General features: G+C 44.2%; 1 protein-coding gene across 1 annotated transcript; it reads left to right on the top strand.

Annotated features, from left to right (window-relative positions):
• The first annotated feature begins 217 nt into the window (after positions 1-217).
• On the top strand, positions 218-19,003 carry Nim1k (NIM1 serine/threonine protein kinase). The gene is made up of 3 exons (XM_090331982.1): positions 218-585; positions 15,892-16,160; positions 18,107-19,003. The coding sequence occupies exons 1-3, from the start codon at positions 294-296 to the stop codon at positions 18,854-18,856; spliced, it is 1,311 nt and encodes a 436-aa protein (XP_090188108.1). The 5' UTR covers positions 218-293; the 3' UTR covers positions 18,857-19,003.
• Positions 19,004-22,406: the final 3,403 nt, after the last annotated feature.

The following is a 22,406-nucleotide window of genomic DNA, read 5'->3' as shown; positions in this document are numbered from 1 at the left end:
ATCCTCACACATCACCCCGAGCAAGAGCTGCGGACACAGGACATGTGCCTGCATTCCCAGGGTAGGCTTGGGAGTTCAAGGTGATCAAAAGCTGGGCAGGGCTTCGAGTGAGGTGAGTAACTTTCACCTAGGCTGGGCAGTCTCCGCTCCCTCTCACTGAGGCTCCACAAGGAGATTTGTGTTATAGCCCAGCGCAGCAGGGCCGTCGGATCCGCTCCCATCTTCCACCCTCTGGGCCTTTTCCTGGTCGGCGGTCTGTTGGGCTGAGATGGAGACATAAATCTCCCTGGACCATGACAGCAGTGCTGGTGAATGGAAGCGGCATGGTGAACCCGCACTACGCCAGGTGGGACCGGCGCGACAGTGTGGAAAGCGGCGGTCAGACAGACAGCAGCAAGGAGGCCGAGGACGCCCCGCCCCACCCGCTGACGCCCTTCGAGAAGCTGACACAGGACATGTCCCAAGACGAGAAGGTGGTGAGGGAGATCATGCTGGGGAAGCGCGTTGGCTTCTACCGCATTCGAGGGGAAATCGGCAGTGGAAACTTTTCCCAAGTCAAGCTGGGGATCCATTCCCTGACGAAAGGTGAGATCTGGTTTCCCACGGGTCATCTCAGGGGCGTGGGAGCTAATGGGAATGTGGAGTTAGGAGACGCAAGCCAAAGAAGCCCGTAAAGTGACATCAGGCCTTGATGCGCACCCCTCCCCCTCCCCCGAGCCCTGTGCAGTCATCTCTGTTCCTTTCCACAGTAATGATGTGGAGCCATTGCTTTGATTCCCATTTTGCAGATAGGGAAAATGAGATCCAAAGGGAAAATGCCTCTTCCACATCTCAATTTTGGCTGCTTTTGACACCTCACACTCCCAATACGCTAAAACCAGACATGTTCTTTCAAGTGCAAAGGCAACGTGGTTGGGTTCCTTCATAACACATACCCTGAATCCATATTCATAGCTTCTGTTCAGATTTACATATTAACAGCAACAGCCAAGGCAACCTGTCAGATGACCACCATCTCTAGAAAACAGATTCCACCTTCCCCTCTAACCAGAGGCTGTAATTCTGGGGAAACAGCCATGAGCTTAGGACTTTCTGTTTCTGTCCACCTTGTGTGTTGTTCTCAGTGTTGCTTAGTTCTTCATGCTTCCTGGACCACAGGTCACTGTGTGGCCTCAGAGAAGCAGCTCTGTCAAGAGCCTAGCACCGGCTTAGAGGCCTAACCCTAATAGGGGAAGTTCCTCCACGACCTCTGGCTTAGCTGGAGTTTGGCAGTTCTCATGAGGGAGCTGAAAGTCCGGAAAGGAACACTTGGAGCTGGTGTAGTTTACCAGCTTGTCCTGACTTCCTTCTTGACATTGTTTCTACCTGGACCCAGCCTGCTACTATGTCTCAAGGACTCACTTTATATCAGAGGTGGTTTTTTTCTTCTCTTTTCTTTTATATTCAATCCCCAAACATGGGTCATTCCAATCTCTTGAGTTTCACCTCTGTAGAAAAGTCCCCGAGCACATGCACATGTGCCTAACTCCCTAGCACACATGAGCACATACAGGAAAAGGCCACGCCTGTGGTTCTGTGTTCTGGTTTTGCCTGTGTAGCTAAGTTCATGCTGTCACAGATGGCTCCTTCTCTTAATTGCCTGGGTAAATTACAGTACTTCTCAGAACCTCAGAGTCTTCACTCATAAAATGCAGTCATAAGAGTGTTTACTTCATAGGGTGTCAGAAGGATTCATGAGTAAGTGCTAAGTCTATTTTTTTTTTTTTGCCAGTCCTGGGCTTGAGCTCAGGGCCTGAGCACTGTCCTTGGACTTTCTCAAGGCTAGAGCTCTACCACTTGAGCCTCAGCACCACTTCCAGCTTTTTTCTATGTATGTGGTACCAAGGAACGGAACCCAGGTCTTCATGCATGCTAGGCAAACACTTTAACCACTAGGCCAAAGTCCCGGCCCTGGTATTGTTTTGAAGAGTGTGTAAGCATTGCTTTGTCTTTGTACAACCCAAGGTAAACGAAAGTCTCTTTTTCCTTTCTTTCTTTCTTTTCTTTTCTTTTCCTTTTTTTTTGGTTGTTGTTGGTGGTCATGAGGCTTGAACTCAGCCTGGGCACTGAGCTCTTCAGCTCAAGGCTATCACCCTTCCCCTTCAGCCACAGCGCCACTTCTGATTTTCTAGTGGTTAATTGGAGATAAAAGTTTCAGTCTTTAGAGTCCAGGCTGGTTTAGAACTGTGATCCTCAGATCTCGGCCTCCTGAGGAGCTAGGAGGCCACCGTGCCTGGCTAGATGTCTCTTTTTCAATGGAAGTTCAGAATTACTTGGGAAGTTTCAAACAAATAGAGCCCACATCCCACCTCAGAATTTTGAGCTAATTGGACTGGGGTAGGAATGAGACATCAGGATAACTTTGATAGTCTCCACATAATGGATATATAAAGCTAGGAAACACTGCTTAAGCAACTTGCATGCACTGAAGACAACTTTTACAGCAGTAATTTTTTTTTTTTTGCCAGTCCTGGGCTTGGGCTCAGGGCCTGAGCACTGTCCTTGGACTTTCTCAAGGCTAGCACTCTACCACTTGAGCCTCAGCACCACTTCCAGCTTTTTGCTATGTATGTGGTACCAAGGAATCGAACCCGGGTCTTCGTGCATGTTAGACAAGCACTCTACCACTAGGCCAAACTCCCGGCCCCTACAGCAGTAATTTTAAGGCAATAATTTATGTTTGCCATGAATGGATAATTCAGGTATCATTTGTCCTTTACATTCAATTGTGAACAGTATGTCAGAATTTCATGTTACATTTAATTTTCAAACTATTTTTTTTTTTGCCAGTCCTGGGCTTGAGCTCAGGGCCTGAGCACTGTCCTTGGACTTTCTCAAGGCTAGAGCTCTACCACTTGAGCCTCAGCACCACTTCCGGCTTTTTTCTATGTATGTGGTACCGAGGAATCGAACCCGGATCTTCATGCATGCTAGGTAAGCACTTTAACCACTAGGCCAAACTCCCGGCCCCTAATTTTCAAACTATTTTGCTTTGAACAATATCTTTCTAGTATTTCAGACCCTGAATTAGGTCTTGAGGAATATGAAGATGAATCAGATAGTCTCTACCCTTAAGGAATAGCGAAGAGAAGACATAACTAAGTAGAACACAAGTGAGAATTTGATAAATATACAAGTGGAAAGTCATGAGTGATGCTATTTAGGGCTCTTTTCATATGTTAAAATTATTTATGCCCCAGCTCCATCCTGTGTCAGTTCAGATTTTTGAAGGGAACCTGTGTTTGCTCATTGGCCAGCTGATAATGAACCACCTTTAAATCTAGGCAGCTGGAGTTCTGAAGGTCACTTGCCTACTACACTTTTCAACAGAGATGAAGGCCCAAGAAATGTCTCTGATGAGGGAGAGGGGGCAGCACATTGATGGACTGTGCAACATAGAGACACTAACCATCTAAGCTGAGAAATCTCCACCAGATAGGAGCAAGAAAGCACTCATTTTGATGATAAGCTAGTGTGTAAGAATGACAGAAGAGAACAGCACAGCCACAGTCAGTACTATGTAGGAAACTGAGTTCTCCTCCTGACTTGTTCCAAGTTCACTTGATGCCAGCCCCCTGCATTTCAAACAACTTGACCTTACATTGCAAAGCACACAGGTGTCTGGTATCACCCTTGGGGTCATGCTCTCTTCATGCCTAACCTGTCATAGGATCCCAGCTGTCCAAGGTGCAATGTCACCCCTGCTTATGTGTACAATATAGAGCAGGGAAATAGCTTCCACACAGAGACTCCTTGTCCCAACTTGTTGCCAGATCTCCTGGGAAGCATGAGTATCGTGGATAGGGGAAGTGAGGCGAGAGCTGGGAATGCAGAGCATGTCAGCACTATGGAGCCCCCCAGGCAGGAGCTAAGTCATATAAAAATAATGCAAATAGGGGCCAGGAGCTTGGCCTAGTGGTAGAGTTGCTTGCCTAGTATGCATGAAGATCAGGGTTCGATTCCTCAGTACCACATACAAAGACAGAAGTGGTGCAGTGGCTCAAATGGTAGAGCACTAGCCTTGAGAAAACCCAAAGACAATGCTCAGCCCCCGAGTTCAAGCCCAAGAACTGGCAAAAAGTAATAATGCAAAAAAGGGCACCAGCTACTCTGAGTCTCTAGAAAGATGGCTCCGACCTGGGTCTCTGCGGGAGTTTGTTTCTATACCCGACAGTGTCGATTCTCTAAGGTGCTGAAAGCTGACAGCCATCCTAAGCTCCCTTTCGGGGTGATTAGAAATTTCTCAAAAGAGATGAGGCACTCGCTTTTGAATATTTTATGTCCCATCTGTTGTCACCAAGAAAAAAGAGGCAGCAGGTGACTGTGTTCTCCTCTGTCATTGCTCTTCCTGACCTCTGCCTCCCTCTTACTTTAGTCTTGTGTTTCTAGGACCCTTTCTTCTCTTTTCAGTTTGTTTATTCTTCGGTTCATCCATTCTTTTTCTTATTCTTAATTTAACAACCGAGCACCCTTAAATAGCTGACAATTCAATGGGTCAGTGTTTGAGTCTAGCGCATCTTGATCAGTGTCACCCCTTCGAACCCCATTCATCCACATCTCTTCTCAACCCCACACACCCCTCCATGTACCTACTTCATTTTCACATGTCTGTTAGGATTGTGTGCTAGGGCTTGACCTCAGGGCCTGAGTACTATCTTGTAGCTTTTTCCATTCAAAGCTGGCACTCAACCACTTGAGCTACAGCTCCACTTCCAGCTTATTTGATGGGTAATTGGAGACAAGAGTCTCACATACTCTCCTGCCCAAGCTAGCTTTGAACCACAATCCTAAAATCTCAGCCTCTTGAGTTAGGATTATAGTCTTAGCCACTGGCCCTGGCTGGTCCATCCATTTCTTTTAAAAACAACAATATAACATCTCTTGAGCACATGATCTGTTTTGGACCTCCCAGAGATGAGAGAGATACATTTGTGGCCAGATAGGAGCTCAGATACACACAAGGAGGGGTTGATAAGGTTGTTGCTAAAGAGGGTACCAGATATGCTTACTGGGCCAGATGCAGTTCAAAAAAGAGTTGGTTGTATAGGAAAGGCTCACACTCTGTCTCAGGAATTGTAGCGACATTTCACAGGACACAGCAGGCAGAAGTCCAGGAAGATAGAGAGGGTGTAAAAACACAGTGGCAGGAAGCAGTGGCAGAGTACTTGGAGTAGTTGAGATGGAGCATGGGCCACTGGCAGCAGGATGGCAGGAACTGGATTGTTGAGCTATGATGGCAGATGTTGGCAGGGGTTGGATTGTTGAGCTCTGCAAGAGCCATTGTAGAGCTTTAAGCAAGGGATGAGCATGTTTTGTTTTCAGTGAAGAAGGTGAATTGAACCTTGGTCATGACAGGAGTCAGGGAGGACAGAAAACATGTTCGTGTAAGCCAGGCACCTGTGGCTAATGTTTGTAATGCTAGCTACTTGAAGGCTGAGGTCTGAGGATCTTGGTTCATATCCAGCCTAGGCAGGAAAGTCTGTGAAACTCTTCACTCTAATTAACCACCAGAAAACTGGCAGTAGTACTGTGGGTCAAAGTGGTAGAACTCTAGCCTTGAGCAAAAGAGCTAAGGAATAGCACCCAGGCCCTGAGTACAAGCCCCAAAACTGAAAAAAAAAGTTAGCATAATAGTCAGATAAATGATACTGTCTCTTACACACATGGGAGTAGTTCTGAGGCTGCAGATTAGGAGAGGCACTGGAGACATGCTTTAGAATACTGGGAAACCTTGTGATCTACTGCACAGACAAGAGCAGGAAGGGGCCAGGGAGAGGAGGAATGGAAGATCTCCATGTCTCCAGTTTTAATGACTTAAAAGTAAATGGTAAATTGCAGAAGAAGGGAAACTCAAGAGTAAGATTTGGGAGCCCTGACTTGGGAGTAATGAAAGTCACAACTGAGAAGTAAAGAGTGACAGCTTCACAAAACCCCAAGTACAGTGTATTACACTAAAGTCTCAGATTATATGAAGTATGCAACACAAATAACATTTGACACATATTTGGTGAACCAAGTTAATATAGTAACTCCTCAAGAAAGCCCAAACGGGGTAGAAGAGCAGGTGGAGGGGGTGGCTCACGGAGGTATCTCCCATAGGTGTGCTCTATCCCCGGTTTGGGTTGAGAACTCATTCTGCAGGAACCCTTTGTGATAAAGGCATGTTAGTTTGTTTTTTTTTTTTGTAGGATCATCAGTTTTATAACTCTGATCCTTGTTTTTTACTAAAGACATCATTTCAGTAATTACACATGGGCCAATCAACAGGAACATTCTCCTCCCAGGGCGACACTCAAACCTCTAGGAATAATATATCTAGTCCTCTTCTGTTCTGGAGGACAACTTCAGCTAGGGACCTCAGTGAGTTCTCTGGGAGTCTGAAAGTCCAGGATCCTCACACGCTGTCTTCACCTAGGAGTGATGAACCCAGTAGCTCGTTCCTGCTACCTTCACAGTATTTGGAGTGCTGGGAATCACAGTGCAGGTTCACTTGAGTGCCAGGGTACTGGAAACCAGGCAATGAACATGTCCCCAGATCAACTTGTAAGGCCTGTAAGGACTGGATTGAATCATGGTTAGCAATGCCAGCTGAGATAACACATGACTTGGAGGGCCAACAATTGTTATCAGACTCGGGCAGACAACATTCTTTGGTTTAGAGGGGCATATAGCGTGCCCTCCCAGTTCTGCACCCAAGAAAAAGCTCTCACAACTAGGAAGCATGCTTAACAATCCCTCAGGTGGGCACAAAGAATAGTTCCACATCAGGGGCCGGGAGTTTGGCCTAGTGGTTAAAGTGCTTGCCTAGCATGCGCGAAGACCCGAGTTCGATTCCTTGGTACTACATACATACAAAAAAAAAAGCTGGAAGTGGTGCTGAGGCTCAAGTGGTAAAGCTCTAGCCTTGAGAAAGTCCAAGGACAGTGCTCAGGCCCTGAGCTCAAGCCCAGGACTGGCAAAAAAAAAAAAAAAAGAATAGTTCCACATCAGTGTACCAATCCTGACCCAGTTTGCATCATGGGTAACTCAATTACATACCTACCAATTCTCCTTGTAATCTCCATTTTTAAGATGATGCTCATACCATCTACTACATACAGAAACTCTCTAGGATTTGTCTTTCTCCCTTTTCATAGAACAAACATAAGACAATTCTTTTCAGATCCTCCCTTATCCATAAACTATTCTTCTGTTTCCTCAATTCCTTTCCAAAGGTTTTTCTTTACTAAACTTTTTCTCTCTTCTTTACCTGACCATAGCCCTCATTCACATTTAGCACCTCTCACGTCTAGGCTGTTCAGCACTGGATGGAAAATTCCCTTCACCCATCCAGTCACCATAATGGCTGCAAAACCCTAGGGGACTTTGAACTTATCACAGATAGAATGTCCCATCACCAAGAGTTTAGTTCCAGTCCTCTCAGGAAACGGCTGCAGGGTGGTGGTGGAATCAGGCAGGACAGCTCAGCAGCTCCAGTGGAATGTCACACCTCCTGCTGGGTCACCTGCAAATTTAACCTAAGGTGATTTTTCCCAATGCTTTCCTGGTTGCTTTACCTGAGCACACTCGTTTTGTTGTTGTTGTTGTTGTTTCAGGCTGGCACCCTGTTAGTTTTTCCAAAGGAATACCAGTGTGACAACTTTTAGTAACCAGATTTCCTTTAAATGAGGCTAGGATTTTCTAGGCAGGCATAGAAGACTTGAACCTGTAACCATTTTTTACAAGTGCAATTTCTACTCTTTCCAATACCTCTAATTTATCCTCTCCGGGGCAGCAACATGGGAATGGGGAGGGACACACAGGGCCAGCCTGTAGTCCCCCGGGAGCCGAGTGAGATGGTAAGTGTCGATGACCCAGCCCTCCCCCAATTACCGGGGAAGAAAAAAACCACGCTGAGTCAGAAGCAGTGTTAACCATGAAAGCGCATCAGGTCTCTCTGCTGATCTCATGTTCTCCAATGCTCTCTTGCCTTTATTGCATCAGACAGTTATATACTGTTAGGGTAGGAGAAGGTGGGAACTGGGAAGCTAGCCAATAGAAAGAGGGCCTCTGTGCTACCACTAAGGGTCTGGGTGGGGCTTTCGGGTACTGGGCAGGACAGGTGCAGGAAAGCTCGAGAGACTTTCGCTGCTGTGAGACCCGCGAAACTGCGGGGGTTTCAATCGAGTCACGTACACAGAGATGCCTCAAGAGGGGTATGCAAAAGACTGAATGCCTGGACAAAGCCCTTTAATTGCCGCTGAGCCAGAATCAGGCCTCAGAGATGGAGGTCAGGCCCCAACACTGTCTCACTTTCCAAAAGTGACTCTGGTCCCTTCATCTAAAGGGGATTGATGGGTGGAGATTCAGCTTCTGTAACTTCTTCAAGCTGACTCAGGGGTGTTGTCTCTATCCTTAGCTAGGGACCCTAAAAAGCTTAGACTATTTGATCAAGGGGTTGCCAGGATTACATTTCAGGAGCAATATTTTACTCCAAACTGGAGATCATATAAAATATTTAACAACTGCACAAATCTTCTTTGGCTACAATAGTGTAGCTTACTTAGCACCCATTTGCAAAAGCATTTTCTTGATTGTCTGGGGAACTTAATCCCTGCGACCCCAACAATGCCTCAGTTACCTATGTAGGCCTATATACAGATCAATGGGGATCTTAGGTCCACAGACTTTCCTGAATTTGTGGGGCTGGTGTCAAATCAAAATTTGCTCAGTTAGGACTTTAAACTACCCACAATCACAGATGATTGACAAGTTCCTGCCCAGTTATGAAAGGCACAGGCATTAGTAAGGCATGCTTACAAACTGTTCTATGACCTCCCGGCTCTGATTAATTTTGAATGGCTAAACACAAGTGACTCTAGGATCTGACACCATCTCTGCCATCCAAGTAGTGGCTTACTGCATCTGGATGCTTCATTGTTTTTGTCCCAGTAGTGTCTCTCCACACAGGGATAAACATCCCATTGGCATTTCACTTTGTTGGTAGCTGGACTTGAACTCAGGGTCTGGGCGCTATCTCTCAGTTCTCCAGCTCAAGGCTAGCACTCTGCCACTTCGAGCTCCAAAGCAACTCTGCCCCAGCATTCTGCTGGCAGATTAGACACCACAGTCTCACAGGGACTTTGCTTTGCCCGGGCTGGCTCAAAACTGCAGCTTTCAGATCAATGAGTCCTACAAAAGACCACGATACTCCAATTAAAGCAACAAGGTGGTCAACACAGAAATAGTCTCTAAGCATGAGCTTACCTGGAACTTGGTAAGAGCCAAAGTTACATCTGAATAAGGATTGCTGTCCTTCTCCATGGGCCTGTGGGAAATTGCTATAAAGTAACTTACAAGAATGAGCTGGTAGTCCTAATTTTCCTTTTTTCTCTTTCTTCAAACAAACATTTAGGACAACTTCACTTTCAAATTTTGTTCAGAAACCCATTTCTAATGTTCTTTAAAACTTTTACTGATATTTGCTTAAACACTTAACACTTTAGTCTTTATTTGCATTTGAAAAACCTTTAAGGGCTCAAAGAACTCCTTTTGCCTCCAGGCCTCCTAGGGCTCAAGGCTCTCCCTTTGCCTTTTAGAAGAGACTTTTTTTCTGCAGTTTAGATTACTGCCTAGAACTCCAGCAACAGTTTAAGCTAAAGTAAGTTTTTCCTAATGCAAGAACTACAAACATCATCAGTGCACCAAAAGTCTAAGTCTGGACTTAGTTTCCTTCTTTTTCTAAAATACGTCCAATTGCAATCCAGTAGCATGAAACCAAATCATACAGCGATAAACTTTTAAACATTCCTTTTAAAAACTCTTTTCCCCAATTTAATACATTTTAGGGGGCAGTTTAAGAAACACTAATCACATCACCTCTGACATTGATTAACAAATTCTGATCTAAATCTCTAATACTTGTCTCCAAACTTTAACTTAAGGAAATAAATTCTAAATTCCCTAATACCTCTGGGCTAAACAGGATACAATGTTTACAATGTAAACAGCTCTATGCATTACAATACCAGATTTTTAAAATGCAGATTTCAGCATCTTTAGAAAAATACTTTTTACCAGTTCCTCTTTAAAACAATGCAGTAATCCTTTGAGACAAAGATCTTAAAGCACACAAAATTCAAGAGAGCTTTGCCAATTTTACTCTTGCAGGTGAGAACTAGGTTCAAAACAAAACTTTTTACAAGGCAACTTAGCTGGAATTTATTTTTCCAGGGCTTGTTACAACTGCAGACACATGGGAGCGGCCATACCAGGCCCAGAAACATTCAAATAAATAACAAAGACATACACGCACAAAAATCACAAGGATCCATATTTAGGACTGGTACCAATTTCAAAAACAAAACCAGACAACACAAAAAAACACCTCACAAAACAAGACAGAAGCAGAGACCTGTAAGTACCCCCAAATTTTGATGGCATGCCTGGCAGCTGTCACAGTGAGGAAGACACCTGGGGCCCTGAAAACTCTCAAGGGGTGCCTCCCCATGAAGACTTCCATTCTCTGGCAGCCAGCTGGCCAAGGCCATCCTACCTCCAGAGGCCTTTACTTTTCACCCAGGTGACTTTCCCCAAAAAGATGGTTAAGAATTCCTCAAAGAAAATCAGAGACTCTCTTGGGTCTGACGCTATCGGTGGGATTCCACATCCATCGGTGGGACACGAACCCACGTGTTACCCTGTGGTTAAGGACTCTTCCCGGCCAATGCACCAAAAATGTTATGGGGTCAAGAGGAGGGGATTCCACGTCCCACCAGAGTCCACCACACAGACAGTCTCATATAAAAAGGTGAATTTATTGGGGAAGTAGATGGTGAACTGACCGGCCAGGGACACAGTGCAGACTCAGGAGCTGACACTGTGACCAAGGCATGTTAGTTTTAAGAAAGTCACACCTTCTCTTGAATTTACTCATTAACTAACAAATTAAGATGGAATTCTCTTACTTTAGACATAATTATGAGCTAGGTATTGGTGGATCATTCCTGTGAACTAGGGAATCCTAGCGACTCAGGAAGCTGATATCTGAGGATTGAGTTTCAAGGACACTTCTGGCAGGAAAGTCTGTGATATTCTTATCTCCAATTAACCACCAAAAAGCCAGAAGTGGAACTGTGACTCCAGTGGTACAGTGCTAGCCTTGTGGGAAAACAAAAACTCCAGTGCCAAACCTTGAGTTCAAGCCCCAGAAGTAGCGTGCTTGTGCACGCATGTGCACGTATACACACGCGTGTGCACACGCACGCACGCACACACACACACACACACACACACACACACACACAAATGTTTAGTTAATGCAAACATGATGGTAAATCATGCCGATACCTGTAGTCTCAGCACTTGGGAAGCTGAGGTGAGAGGATTGTGAGTTTGAAGTTATCTTGTACTATATAGAAGAAACTGTTTCAACAAAGGTTGTGGGAGGAGGGGCCATAATTGCAAATGTCTGCAATACCAGCTACTGGGAAGACAGAGGTTTGAGGCCAGGTGGACAAAATGTTAGTGAGACGCCACCTCAACAAACAAGCTGGGTGTGATGGGGTGATATAGTCTTGAGTGAATGTGGAGGATTACCCGCCAAGGTTGGCCTGAGCAAAAACACGAGACCCTAGAAGAAGAAATAAAGAAAAGGCAGGCTTCCTGCCTGGCAAGGGCAAGGCCCCATGTTCAAGCCCCTATAATGCAATAAATAATTTAATACATAAGTAAATAAATACATAATTTGGTTATTGACTCTAGGGAATCTAATCTAAAGCCAAACTCAATATTAAAAATATAACCCCTAAATGCTCATTGTAGCGTTACACTGTTAAGGACTAGAAATAACTTAGAGGAGTCCACAAGTCAGGGAGGGCCAGAGTAAAATCAAGGGTTGACACTGGACAGAAGGTCCACAGCCATTAGACATCATAGAATGAAGACTGGGCACATGGAAGACCATGGGACACTGGTGAGTGACAAAGCAAAGTGCAGAGCTGTCATGACAAGGTACACTGTCATGACAATCGCGTGGGTTCTTGGGATGACTGAATGAACAACTCATGGGTTTGCTGGTACTTTCTGTGGAACAGGCACTTTCCTAGGAACTGGGGATTCTGCCATGGACAAAACGAGCAGTGGCCTCTTGTCATGGCAGAACTTATATTCCAGTTGAAGGAGATAGACAAAACCAAGAAAAATATTCCTTGGGTTATGCAGGATGGGTGTGAGGGAGGAAAACAGAGTAGGTGAGGTGGGAAGCATGGAAAAGTACAGTTAAACTGACAGTGAGCCAAGGGAATTATATCATTGCTGTGCCAAACTGAGTGAATGCCTGAAATCCTCTCATACAGCCAATGTGATGAGGTAAGAGAGTAGCAGGAACCATTGGGTAGAGGGCCAAGTATGTCATAAGCAAAAGTGTGGGCATTCCTGAGCATGAAAGCAAGCCATTGGAATGAGCAGAGGAGTGACATGACCTGGCTTACACTTTAGCAGGATCATTCTGGATGCTTTGTTGAAAATAAGACTGTAAGGGATCCCAGGAAGACAAGGAGAGGTCAATTAGGAGCCTGTTGCAGTTACAATCCAGTTGCAATCATTGGGATACCCAAGACCAGAAAAAAAAAATTGGTAAGAAGGGTCTGGAATCTGGCTATAATTAGAAGATAGAGGGTAATAGAATTTGAATTTGGAATAAAGAGTCAAAAAACACAAGGCTTTTCTTCTGGGCAACCACAAGAAGACTTTTGTCCTTTACTGGAATGGGAGAAACTATAGGAGGCACAGGTTTGGGGTGGGGAAGGTCAAGGTCACAGAATGTATGTTGCCATGCTATTACTCATCCATGTTATGGCTGTACTTAGGGTAGGCCAGAAGTACAGGGGAATTATAAATCCTGCAATTCCTTAGCTCTTTTCATGATAAAACAGCATGATTACCCTTAGTAGATTAGCTGGTAACCTGCTTAGGGATACACCCTTTATTGACTGTTTTCCCTTTCATGCTTTTCTTCCTTCTATTCCTAGAATCACTTCCTTCATTAACGACTTAATACCCTGCCTCAGGACTGGCACTGGAAGAACTTGAATTGAAATAATATCCAAATAGAGCAGTCACTGGAGTAGGTGTGTTTTGTCTGGAATTACCAAGGATTGTGGAAAGGGGTTCCAAGGACTCAACCATTGAGTCCATTTAGAAGCTAGGGAAATAACCAAGGACCAAGATGAAGGATGAGAGGCCTTTTTCAGAGCCTTTCTCTTTCACTGGACTGAGAACAGTATTTTTCTCATTGCCAGATGCGTGTTAGTTCTCATTGAGCACACGTTGAAAGAGTAGATTTAGAGAGATAGCTTTTGGTAGAACAGCAAATTCTATCACTGAGTAACAAGTTGGAATGTCAGGACTTTTTGTTTTATATGATTATATATTTAGGTTATGACATGTCTATAATATGTTTAACATAAGTTGAGCTTATAGGCACCTAAGGAGTTCAATTTAAGACAGCATTTGCTGTCTCACCACCTCTTGTCCTGGCCCTCGGAGTGAAGCCTTTGCTTACAGCCATGAAAATGAAAGAAAGCCAAGTGCCAGCATCTCATGCCTATAATCCAGGCTACTCAGGAAGCCAAGATCTGATGAGCTCTGTTCAAAGCCAGCAGGGGCAGAAATATCTGTAGGACTCCAGCTCCAGTTCACCAGAACAATGCTGGACTGGAGCCATTGCTCAAGTGGTAAAGCATCAGCCAAGAAATAGTACTTGTGAGACCCTGAATTCAAACGTGGTATTCTTCCACCCTCTCCACCACCATAAATAAGAAAAGGAGTGGAGAGAGAGGAAGAAAGGGGAGGAAGAGGAAAGAAGATACGTAAAGGGGGGAGAAACTGGAATTGTGCTAAGGGGAAGTTTGTGACACCAGCCTGTCATCACCACACCATCAGATTCTTTTTTCTCTTCTTTCCTTTTCTCTTCTTTTTTGTCAGTCCTGGGGCTTGAACTCAGGGTCTAGGCACTGTCCTTGGGCTTTCTCATGGGTAGAGCTCTACCACTTGAACCACAGCACCACTTTTGGCCTTTTCTGTGTATGTGGTACTAAGGAATGGAACCCAGGGTTTCATGCATGTTAGGTGAGCACTCTACCACTAGGCCCCGGTCTTGGCCCCACCAACTGATTCTTGAATGTTTATGGTGTGTGTACCAATGCTGCAGAGAGGTGATGAGTAGCTGTGAAAGAAGTTGAAGTCAATGACAGGAAGAACCAAGAAGACCTTCCCACAGGGAGACTATGAGATGGAAAAGTAGAATTTGTTATTCTAGCCCTCATAATGACAGTTTGTTCAATAGGCTTCACACAACCAGAAGCATCTGGTTTCAGGTAAGCAGTTCAACCTAATCCATCCCAGGACTGGAAAGCAGAAAAGAGGTGACTAAGGAGGAAGACTGTTCCAAAGACTAAGGCTGGAGTCCATTTCACAACTGTCAATATTGCCTGAGCCCCAGAAGCTCTGCAGCTTCATAGTTTACCTCTTCACCATTTTTTATCCCCTGGAAGGATGTGCTGGTCCCATCAGACCCTGGGAGCCCCAACTCTTTCCATTGCAGCTGATTTTAATATTGCAGCAATGCTTCCTATTTGGAACTATCAGCCTTGTGTTCATGGCAGTAACCACAGTGACAGAGTTCTTGGAAGCAGTTGTTTTGCAAATAGGTCAAACAGGCAACCAGTGATCCTGTTTTCTGTTTACTTGCCTGGTAGTAACTTTCTTCTTATCTGCTCCAAAGCCTGGAACAGTTTGAACAACAGCAGCAACAAAGATGACGTTCGATGATAGCGCCAAGGTTCATTCATTCTCTCACAGGAACTATTTTCCTCATACAATTCTTACTTATAAAACAAATTAGCCCAAGACATGTGAAAGGGTATCAATGTATGTGAATTAATGCACCTTCTATCTGGCAAATATCATGTAACCCTTTTACTAATTACAATAAAAAAAAAACAAATTAGCAAAACAAACATTAAAGGGAAATTATCTGTGATTCCCCCAGTTAGAAAATAACTCTTCTAAATATTTTGATAAACATTCTGCCATATTTTTTCTATGCAAATATGTTTGTAATTTTTCCTCAATTTTATATGTTGAATATCTTAGCAATAAATACAGATCAAGATCATAATCATTATTATTTTATATAAGTGCCAGAATTGAGACTTGAACTCAGGGCTTCATGCTTTGGCTTTTTGCTTAAGAATGGCTATCACTTGAGCAACAGCTCTACCTCTGGCATATTTGTCTGGTTAATTGGAGATAAGAGTATTTTTCCTGCTGTGCTGGCTTTGAATTGTGATTCTTAGATTTCATCCTCCAGAGTTGCTAGGGATTACAGAAATCAGCTACCAGTACCCAGCTAAAGTCATTCTTTTCTGGTGTGCTTTTATAAAGATAGTTGAACTATCTTTCAACTACCTGGCTACTTAAGTTGTTGTCAGCATCACAGAAGCCTTTTTATGTATAAATCTTTGTATGTATATCAGATTACTTCTTTAAGATGAATTGCTAAGACCTAGAGGATATGGCAGCGCACACTTATAATAAACCTAGCACTGGAGGTTAGGCAGTGTTGAGGCTAGACCTTCTCAGATCCAAGGGGAAGACACTACAGTGAACCTGAAAATGCCCTTGTTATTTTCACAGATGAGCTCTGCGGGTTTGGAAATTACCACTCAACCTCTGTGTCTAGTAAAATAAAGACACCCATCCAGGATCTTTCCAGTTCTAAATCCCTGTTTCTCTTACAAGGATGGGGAATGAGGGTGTGTGTGCGCTCTGGTGCATCCTTTGACTTTATTGTTCATTCTTTTTCCCCAGAAAAGGTGGCCATTAAGATTCTGGACAAGACCAAATTAGATCAGAAAACCCAAAGGCTCCTATCCCGGGAAATCTCTAGCATGGAAAAACTGCACCATCCCAACATCATCCGCCTCTATGAAGTCGTGGAAACCCTGTCAAAGCTCCACCTGGTGATGGAGTACGCAGGGGGTGGAGAGCTGTTTGGGAAAATTAGCAATGAAGGGAAGCTCTCTGAACCAGAAAGCAAGCTCATCTTCTCCCAGATTGTCTCTGCTGTGAAGCACATGGTGAGCAGGAGAGAGGAATGAGTCTTGCTTGCGTCTTGGGGGTGCGGGCTTCACTATCCCACCACTGAAACATCCAGAGCACTTCTTCACTTCTCTGTCAAGTCACAAATCTAGCTGGTATTCACGATCTTTGACCCAGGGACCTCCAGTTACATGGCAGCCTCCTGGCTTTTCCTGGCTCCTGCCGGGTCCTCCAGGAGTTGGCAGGAGTCACTCAGAAGTTAGATGAACATCTCCATTCACTAGCTACATATACCCTTGTCTCCAGGCTCATGTTCCATTTCTAAATTGTAAGCTCCTCGCTGCTTCTTAGCCCTGCCTTCCTAACCCTGGTGATTGCCCATTCACCTTTGCTCCAGTCTCGTGTCACACATCTCACCCATAATTTATAATTTAGTCTTTACCTCTCTCTGTGTCTCTCTGAAACTTACTTCAACCTCAGTTCAACTCACACTGATTTTTCTCATTACCAAAGGAGTTCCTTTAGCTCTGTAGTCTCAGGGCGCAGCACATTGATAGATAGATAGATAGATAGATAGATAGATAGATAGATAGATAGATATGAAATTTTGCCAATCCTGGGTCTTGAACTTAGGGCCTGAGCACTGTCCTTGGGATTTCTCAAGGCTAGAACTCTACCAGTTGAGCTACAGTTCCACTTCTGGCTTTTTTCTATGTATGTGGTACCTAGGAATCAAGCCCAGGTCTTCAAGCATGCCAGGCAAGCACTCTACCTCTAAGCCAAACTCCCGGCCCCTTTCTTTTTGTAGTTCTCTGATTATTTCTTTTGATTCCCAAAGTATACTGCCAAGTTCCTTTAAGATCTTTTATGTTCACTCTAGTGTTGGCCAAGTTTTTCTGGACCTACAGAAGAAACTTGCCCTGTACAGCTGCTTTTAGAGAGAGCAGAAGAGAATCTGACTATACAGGGTGTAGACATGAACCCTCAGAAGCCCTGTGCTCCCCACTTCTCTACCCCCACCATTTCTTCCAGCAATATAGTCTCTGAAAAGAGTCAGAGTGAATCATAGAAATTTCCCTGCATTTGTTTATGTACAAGGACCCAGGGTCCTTGATGTAGCACTGTATACAGTTCTCCCCATAGTCTCATAGGTACTTATTAGTATCATATTTTGCAAAGCAGGAGAGTGTTGTTGGTATCATACAGCTGGTATTTTGAACCTGGAATTGATAGACTGCTTAGGTTCCAAAGTCTAACCACTGAACCATTTCCTAAGTGCCCTTAGGACTAAATAGATCAAAGGTACTAAGAAGACTAGATCCAGGGTACAAGGATAGGCAGGGGTATGAGCTCACAATCCACCATGGGGCCTGCAGCTCAGGTCAACCTTCTGTTGAGTTTTGTAACTATGTAAGACTCAACCCAGACAAGCATTGCTGGAGAATGGAGGACGACTCCACACTTTCCAGCCATCAGTTCAGTCAAAAGAGGCCAGATAAGATCTGCCTTCCTGTTTCATTGTATTTTTCAATAAGGTTTTATAAGCTCTGGCATTAATTTCTCCAAATGCCTATTGTGACCCTAAAGAAGAACAGAAGATTTGGTCTATTTTGAGGGGAGTTTTTGGTTCATTTGTTTTTGGCAGTCCCTGGGCTTGAACTCAGGGCCTGGGCTCTCTCCTTAAGCCTCCTTGTGCTTAAGGCTGGCACTCTACTACTGAGCCACAGTGCCACTTCCAACCTTTTCTGTTTCTGTAGTACTTAGGAATTGAACCCAGGACTTCATGCCTGCTAGGCAAGCACCCTACCACTAAGCCTCTGGGCTAGAGGTTAAGATAGAGTTTGCCAATCTGATTTAAGTTGACCCCATTTCATTTCTGTTATAACTCTGCCATCATCACCTAACCTCAGAGCAAACAATACTCAGGATTTTCAGTATTTGACTTCAAAACTGACTCTTTCCCCCTCTATGTCTTCTTCTGCAGCACGAAAACCAAATTATACACAGAGACCTGAAAGCAGAAAATGTTTTCTACACCAGCAGTACTTGTGTGAAAGTGGGCGATTTTGGATTCAGCACAGTCAGTAAGAAAGGTGAAGTGCTGAACACCTTCTGCGGGTCCCCGCCCTACGCGGCCCCTGAACTTTTCAGGGACGAGCATTACGTGGGTGTGTACGTGGATATCTGGGCCCTGGGTGTTCTTCTGTACTTCATGGTGACCGGTATGATGCCATTCCGGGCAGAGACTGTGGCCAAACTAAAGAAGAGCATCCTCGAGGGCTCCTACACTGTCCCTCCCCACGTGTCAGAGGCCTGCCACCGGCTCATCCGGGGAGTGCTTCAGCCCGTACCCACCGACAGGTATGGAATCAACTACATCATGAACAATGAATGGATGCAGGGGGTGCCGTACCCCACTCCTTTGGAGCCTTTCCGGCTGGATCCTAAACATTTGTCAGAAACCAGCACCCTCAAAGAAGAGGAAAACGAGGTGAAAAGCACTTTGGAACATTTGGGTATTACAGAAGAGCATATCCGAAATAACCAAGGGAGAGATGCTCGAAGCTCCGTCACTGGAGTCTATAGAATCATTTTACACAGAGTGCAAAGGAAAAAGGCGTTGGAGAACTTGCCAATCATGATCCTACCCGAGCCCAAGGAAAAAGACCTAAAGAAAGGGTCCCGTGTCTACAGAGGCATAAGAAACACATCTAAATTTTGTTCAATTTTATAAACTGCATCAGACTCTTTGGTAATTCACCAAGATCACTGTTGGCTGCTTTTAAATGTTTTCATATACAACTTGGGTGGAGGCATTTTCGTAATTTTTAAATAAATTTAAATTTGAGGTATTCGTTCTTCCCATACAATGGATATAAACCCAGAATCAGTCTTGACTCGTGATCTTGTTCTAGTTCTCAAACTTCAGCATTCATTGACTTCCTCAAGAACTACTGGTTGGGCACCAGTGGCTCATCCCTGTCACTCAAAAACTACTCAAGAGGCTGAGATCTGACGCTTGAGGTTCGAAGCCAATCCAGGCAGAACAGTCTGCAAGATTCTAATTACCCAGAAACTAGAGGCATGGTTCAAGTGGTAGAGCCCTAGTCATAGCAAGAAAGCCAAGCTCAGGGCCTGAGTTCACGCCCTGGTACTGTTAAAAGTGATTACTGCTCTACATGAGGCCAAGTATAAGGTACTGAGGACATAGCAAAAAATACGGTAACCTAGGATATTTTAGTAAAGGATAAAGGCATCAACGACTATATGTAACTTTTCAAAAGAGAAATATGAACTAGTGATAGATGCTATGCAGAGAACCCAAACTGAGTGATGTGCTTTCAGAAAGGTTTTTTGCTTGTTTTTAACTTTAGCTCTTTAAGAAAGGTTGATTTGAGTATTCGCAGACACACTGCAGACAGGAAAGCACTCTTTCACTGCAATAGTTGCAGGAAAAGTAGAAACGACTCTTGGGAAATACCAAGAATATGCCAGGCAAGTTGGGAGGGGGTAGGGGGAGAGGCATGGTTTTCCCCAAATGCAGCATAAAACCAAGGCTTCTAAGTAGAGCATTTTGGGGAAGTGATCCCCCAGCACAGGATACAAGGACACAGGAAACAAGGGTAGCCAATCAAAACTTATCATGAAGTTAGCCAGGGTTACAGGGGCCTGGGATTTAGCCCTACAAAGTTTTCTGAGGAGCTTTATGCAACACAGTTTAGGTTTCTGTCCAGAGTGTGAAAGATCAAAGAAAGCCTTTCTCCATTCCTAAAACAAGGAATTGCCAAACAGGACCTGCGTATAGTTATCCAACCTTCCACTGCTTCAGTGACTGGGGAAAGTAGTATGGTGGGAAAGACCAGAAGTAGTTCACAGAAGCTGTGTGACACAGCCCACCCCAATCCCCAGCTCCACTCACATGGGCCTCTGTGAAGGCCACTCCATCCAGTCAGGCAGGCAGGACTCAATGCAGGTTTGTAGGAGCAGCACATGGAGGGCATGTGAAGCCATGTGCGAACCCACCCTTAGTGTCTGATTCTGTGAATCTGGGATGGCAGGGCTTGGTATTTCCAGCAAGTTCCCAAGTGATGCTGATGCTTTTAGTGAAGGTCTGGGTTTTGAAACCAATGGAGACCGCCATTAACAGCTGGTCCTGAGGCCATCATTGATGAGTGCCAACTTGCTTCATCATTCATCTTGTTTCCCTCACTTTTGATCAGTAACACGACCAGACTTCATCTTCTCCAACAAAGGAGCAGAGTCCTTAGTTGCCTTGTCTTGATAGGCAATCATTGCTGCTCTTGTATACATTATTGCACACAGAAGTGACATACCAATGAATTTCTTGAGTTCCTGAGACAGTCCTCTTCAGCTCCTTATGATAGGGTCAGTAATCCCCATCAATATAATTCCTTCTTCTGCTGCCTGCTGGTCCACCAGTATGAGCATCTTACATGACCATCTGGTAGGCAGAGTCCCATTCACTGAACATCTTGATCAGGTTCTCAGTGAAAGCGTTCCCGTCTCCTAGGAGCCAAAAACCTTTCATCTTTTCCAATCCAGCTTGTGGGGAAGAAGAGTACAAAACCTCCAAGTGAGTCAGTGATCATGAGGCTGAGGGAGGTCAATCCTTCCTCTACCCATTCACTGCTAGACCTGTGTATTGACACCAGGAGATACATACAAGCCCTGGTTAAGGCATGCTGACTGACTTCAGGAAGACCCCCAACCGCGTACATTACTTATGTCTGAGCCCTTAGCTAAGCCATGTCATTGTTCTATCTACAGAACAATGATTGTTTCTGATATGAGGCATAGTAAGGCAATCCCCTGGGTTCCCAAACATATTTCCCTTCCTCCTTTCTAAAAGTGGGGTTGTTGAAGCAATGGTGTGAGGTGCTTTGATAACAAATCAAGTATATTTCTAGGTGCTAGCATGGTTGTATTTAAGGATACAAAGCAGGCAGGAAATGCAAACTCAGCTTCTGACAGATGTCAGTGCAACGAGGGTGAACTGCTGCTGTGCTCATGTGAATTTATGACTAGGGAGCTGACAATGTCTCCATCACAAGCTAGCAGAACTATTTGCTTAGTTCTTTGGTATCCCTGAGTCACCTCTGCTGTTTTTTTTTATTAAAAGATTTTATTAACACTGATTTTTTACATCATATTTCAAATGCCATGTTAAACAAGTATTCAAGAAGGGAATTTCTACATACAATCACTGGCACATAAATTTTAGAACATAAGAATTTTTATGTCATCGATACATATCAATTCATATAACATTATGTCAATGGAGCATATAATCATCGATTTTTATGTCTATGTACTTGTATTTATATCTCCAAGACCATGTTAATGGTCTTAGGTATCTGCATATTGAGGCATCACTCTTGTATTGTTTAATATCCACATATCAAGGAGACCATGCACTTTTTGTTCCTTTGGTCTTATCTTGCTCAACATGATTTGCTCTAGTTTCATGCACTTCCCAGGGAATTCCATTATTTTATCTTGTTGGCTGGCTATGTCATTTGCTCTGTTTCTATGAGAGCTCAGTAGCAAACAAGACCTAAGTAGTTCTCTGATGCAGAAGGTCCTACCTTACTCCAGGATCCTGTACCAGAACCCACCAGTGTTTTTAACTTGAGTGCTAAAGTCTGAACTGCCCTGATTTTGTGAGATCTACCTGAAAATGGCAGTACTGATAAATGGGTTAGAAGAAAATGCTGTGTATATAGAAATGTGTATAAGCAAGTATGTGTGTATATATAAACATTTACATTTCCTACCTATATTCTTAGTGCTAATGGGTAGGAGGACGGGGAAAAAGTGTTTTTATTGTGGAGGGAATCTCTAGACACAAATCAGCTCATTGGTTCTCTAAACGCTTCATGAGTGTGACATGCCCCGATTGTTCATGGAGATTACACCCACACCCTGGCACTAACTCTAACCAGGACATCAGGAATACCTGTCACTTCCTAACGGCCAAATGCTTCTCATGTGCTATCACAGTACAATGGCCCAACATGACATCCTGTTGAAAGACAAGATGCTCATATCTTTAGGACTCTGTTGTGGTACACAGCATGAGCTTTCACAGTGCCTTGTGGTGACAGAGTAAATGAGTAGTACTTTTTATCTCAGAGGATTATAAAACTTTGGATCCTTTCTGATGGAAATGGAGACTGCATTTGCCAAGTCAACAGCTGCATATCAAATCCCAGGAAGACATCCCATCTACCACGGCGGCTAAATGTAACAGAAACTCACTATAA

The sequence above is a fragment of the Megascapheus bottae genome, chromosome 4, assembly GCF_031878675.1.
Source record: "Megascapheus bottae isolate mThoBot1 chromosome 4, mThoBot2.hap1, whole genome shotgun sequence".
Lineage (NCBI taxonomy): Eukaryota > Metazoa > Chordata > Mammalia > Rodentia > Geomyidae > Megascapheus > Megascapheus bottae.
Note: the sequence above shows the minus strand (reverse complement) of the source record. Positions and strands in the feature narration are given on the sequence as shown.

Bases quoted from the DNA above. Each gene is read 5' to 3' on its own strand.
- Nim1k (XM_090331982.1), top strand. From the start codon at position 294: ATGACAGCAGTGCTGGTGAATGGAAGCGGCATGGTGAACCCGCACTAC. The intron at 586-15,891 runs GTGAGATCTGGT...CTTTTTCCCCAG, and splicing joins GATCCATTCCCTGACGAAAG to AAAAGGTGGCCATTAAGATT. The intron at 16,161-18,106 runs GTGAGCAGGAGA...CTTCTTCTGCAG, and splicing joins TCTCTGCTGTGAAGCACATG to CACGAAAACCAAATTATACA.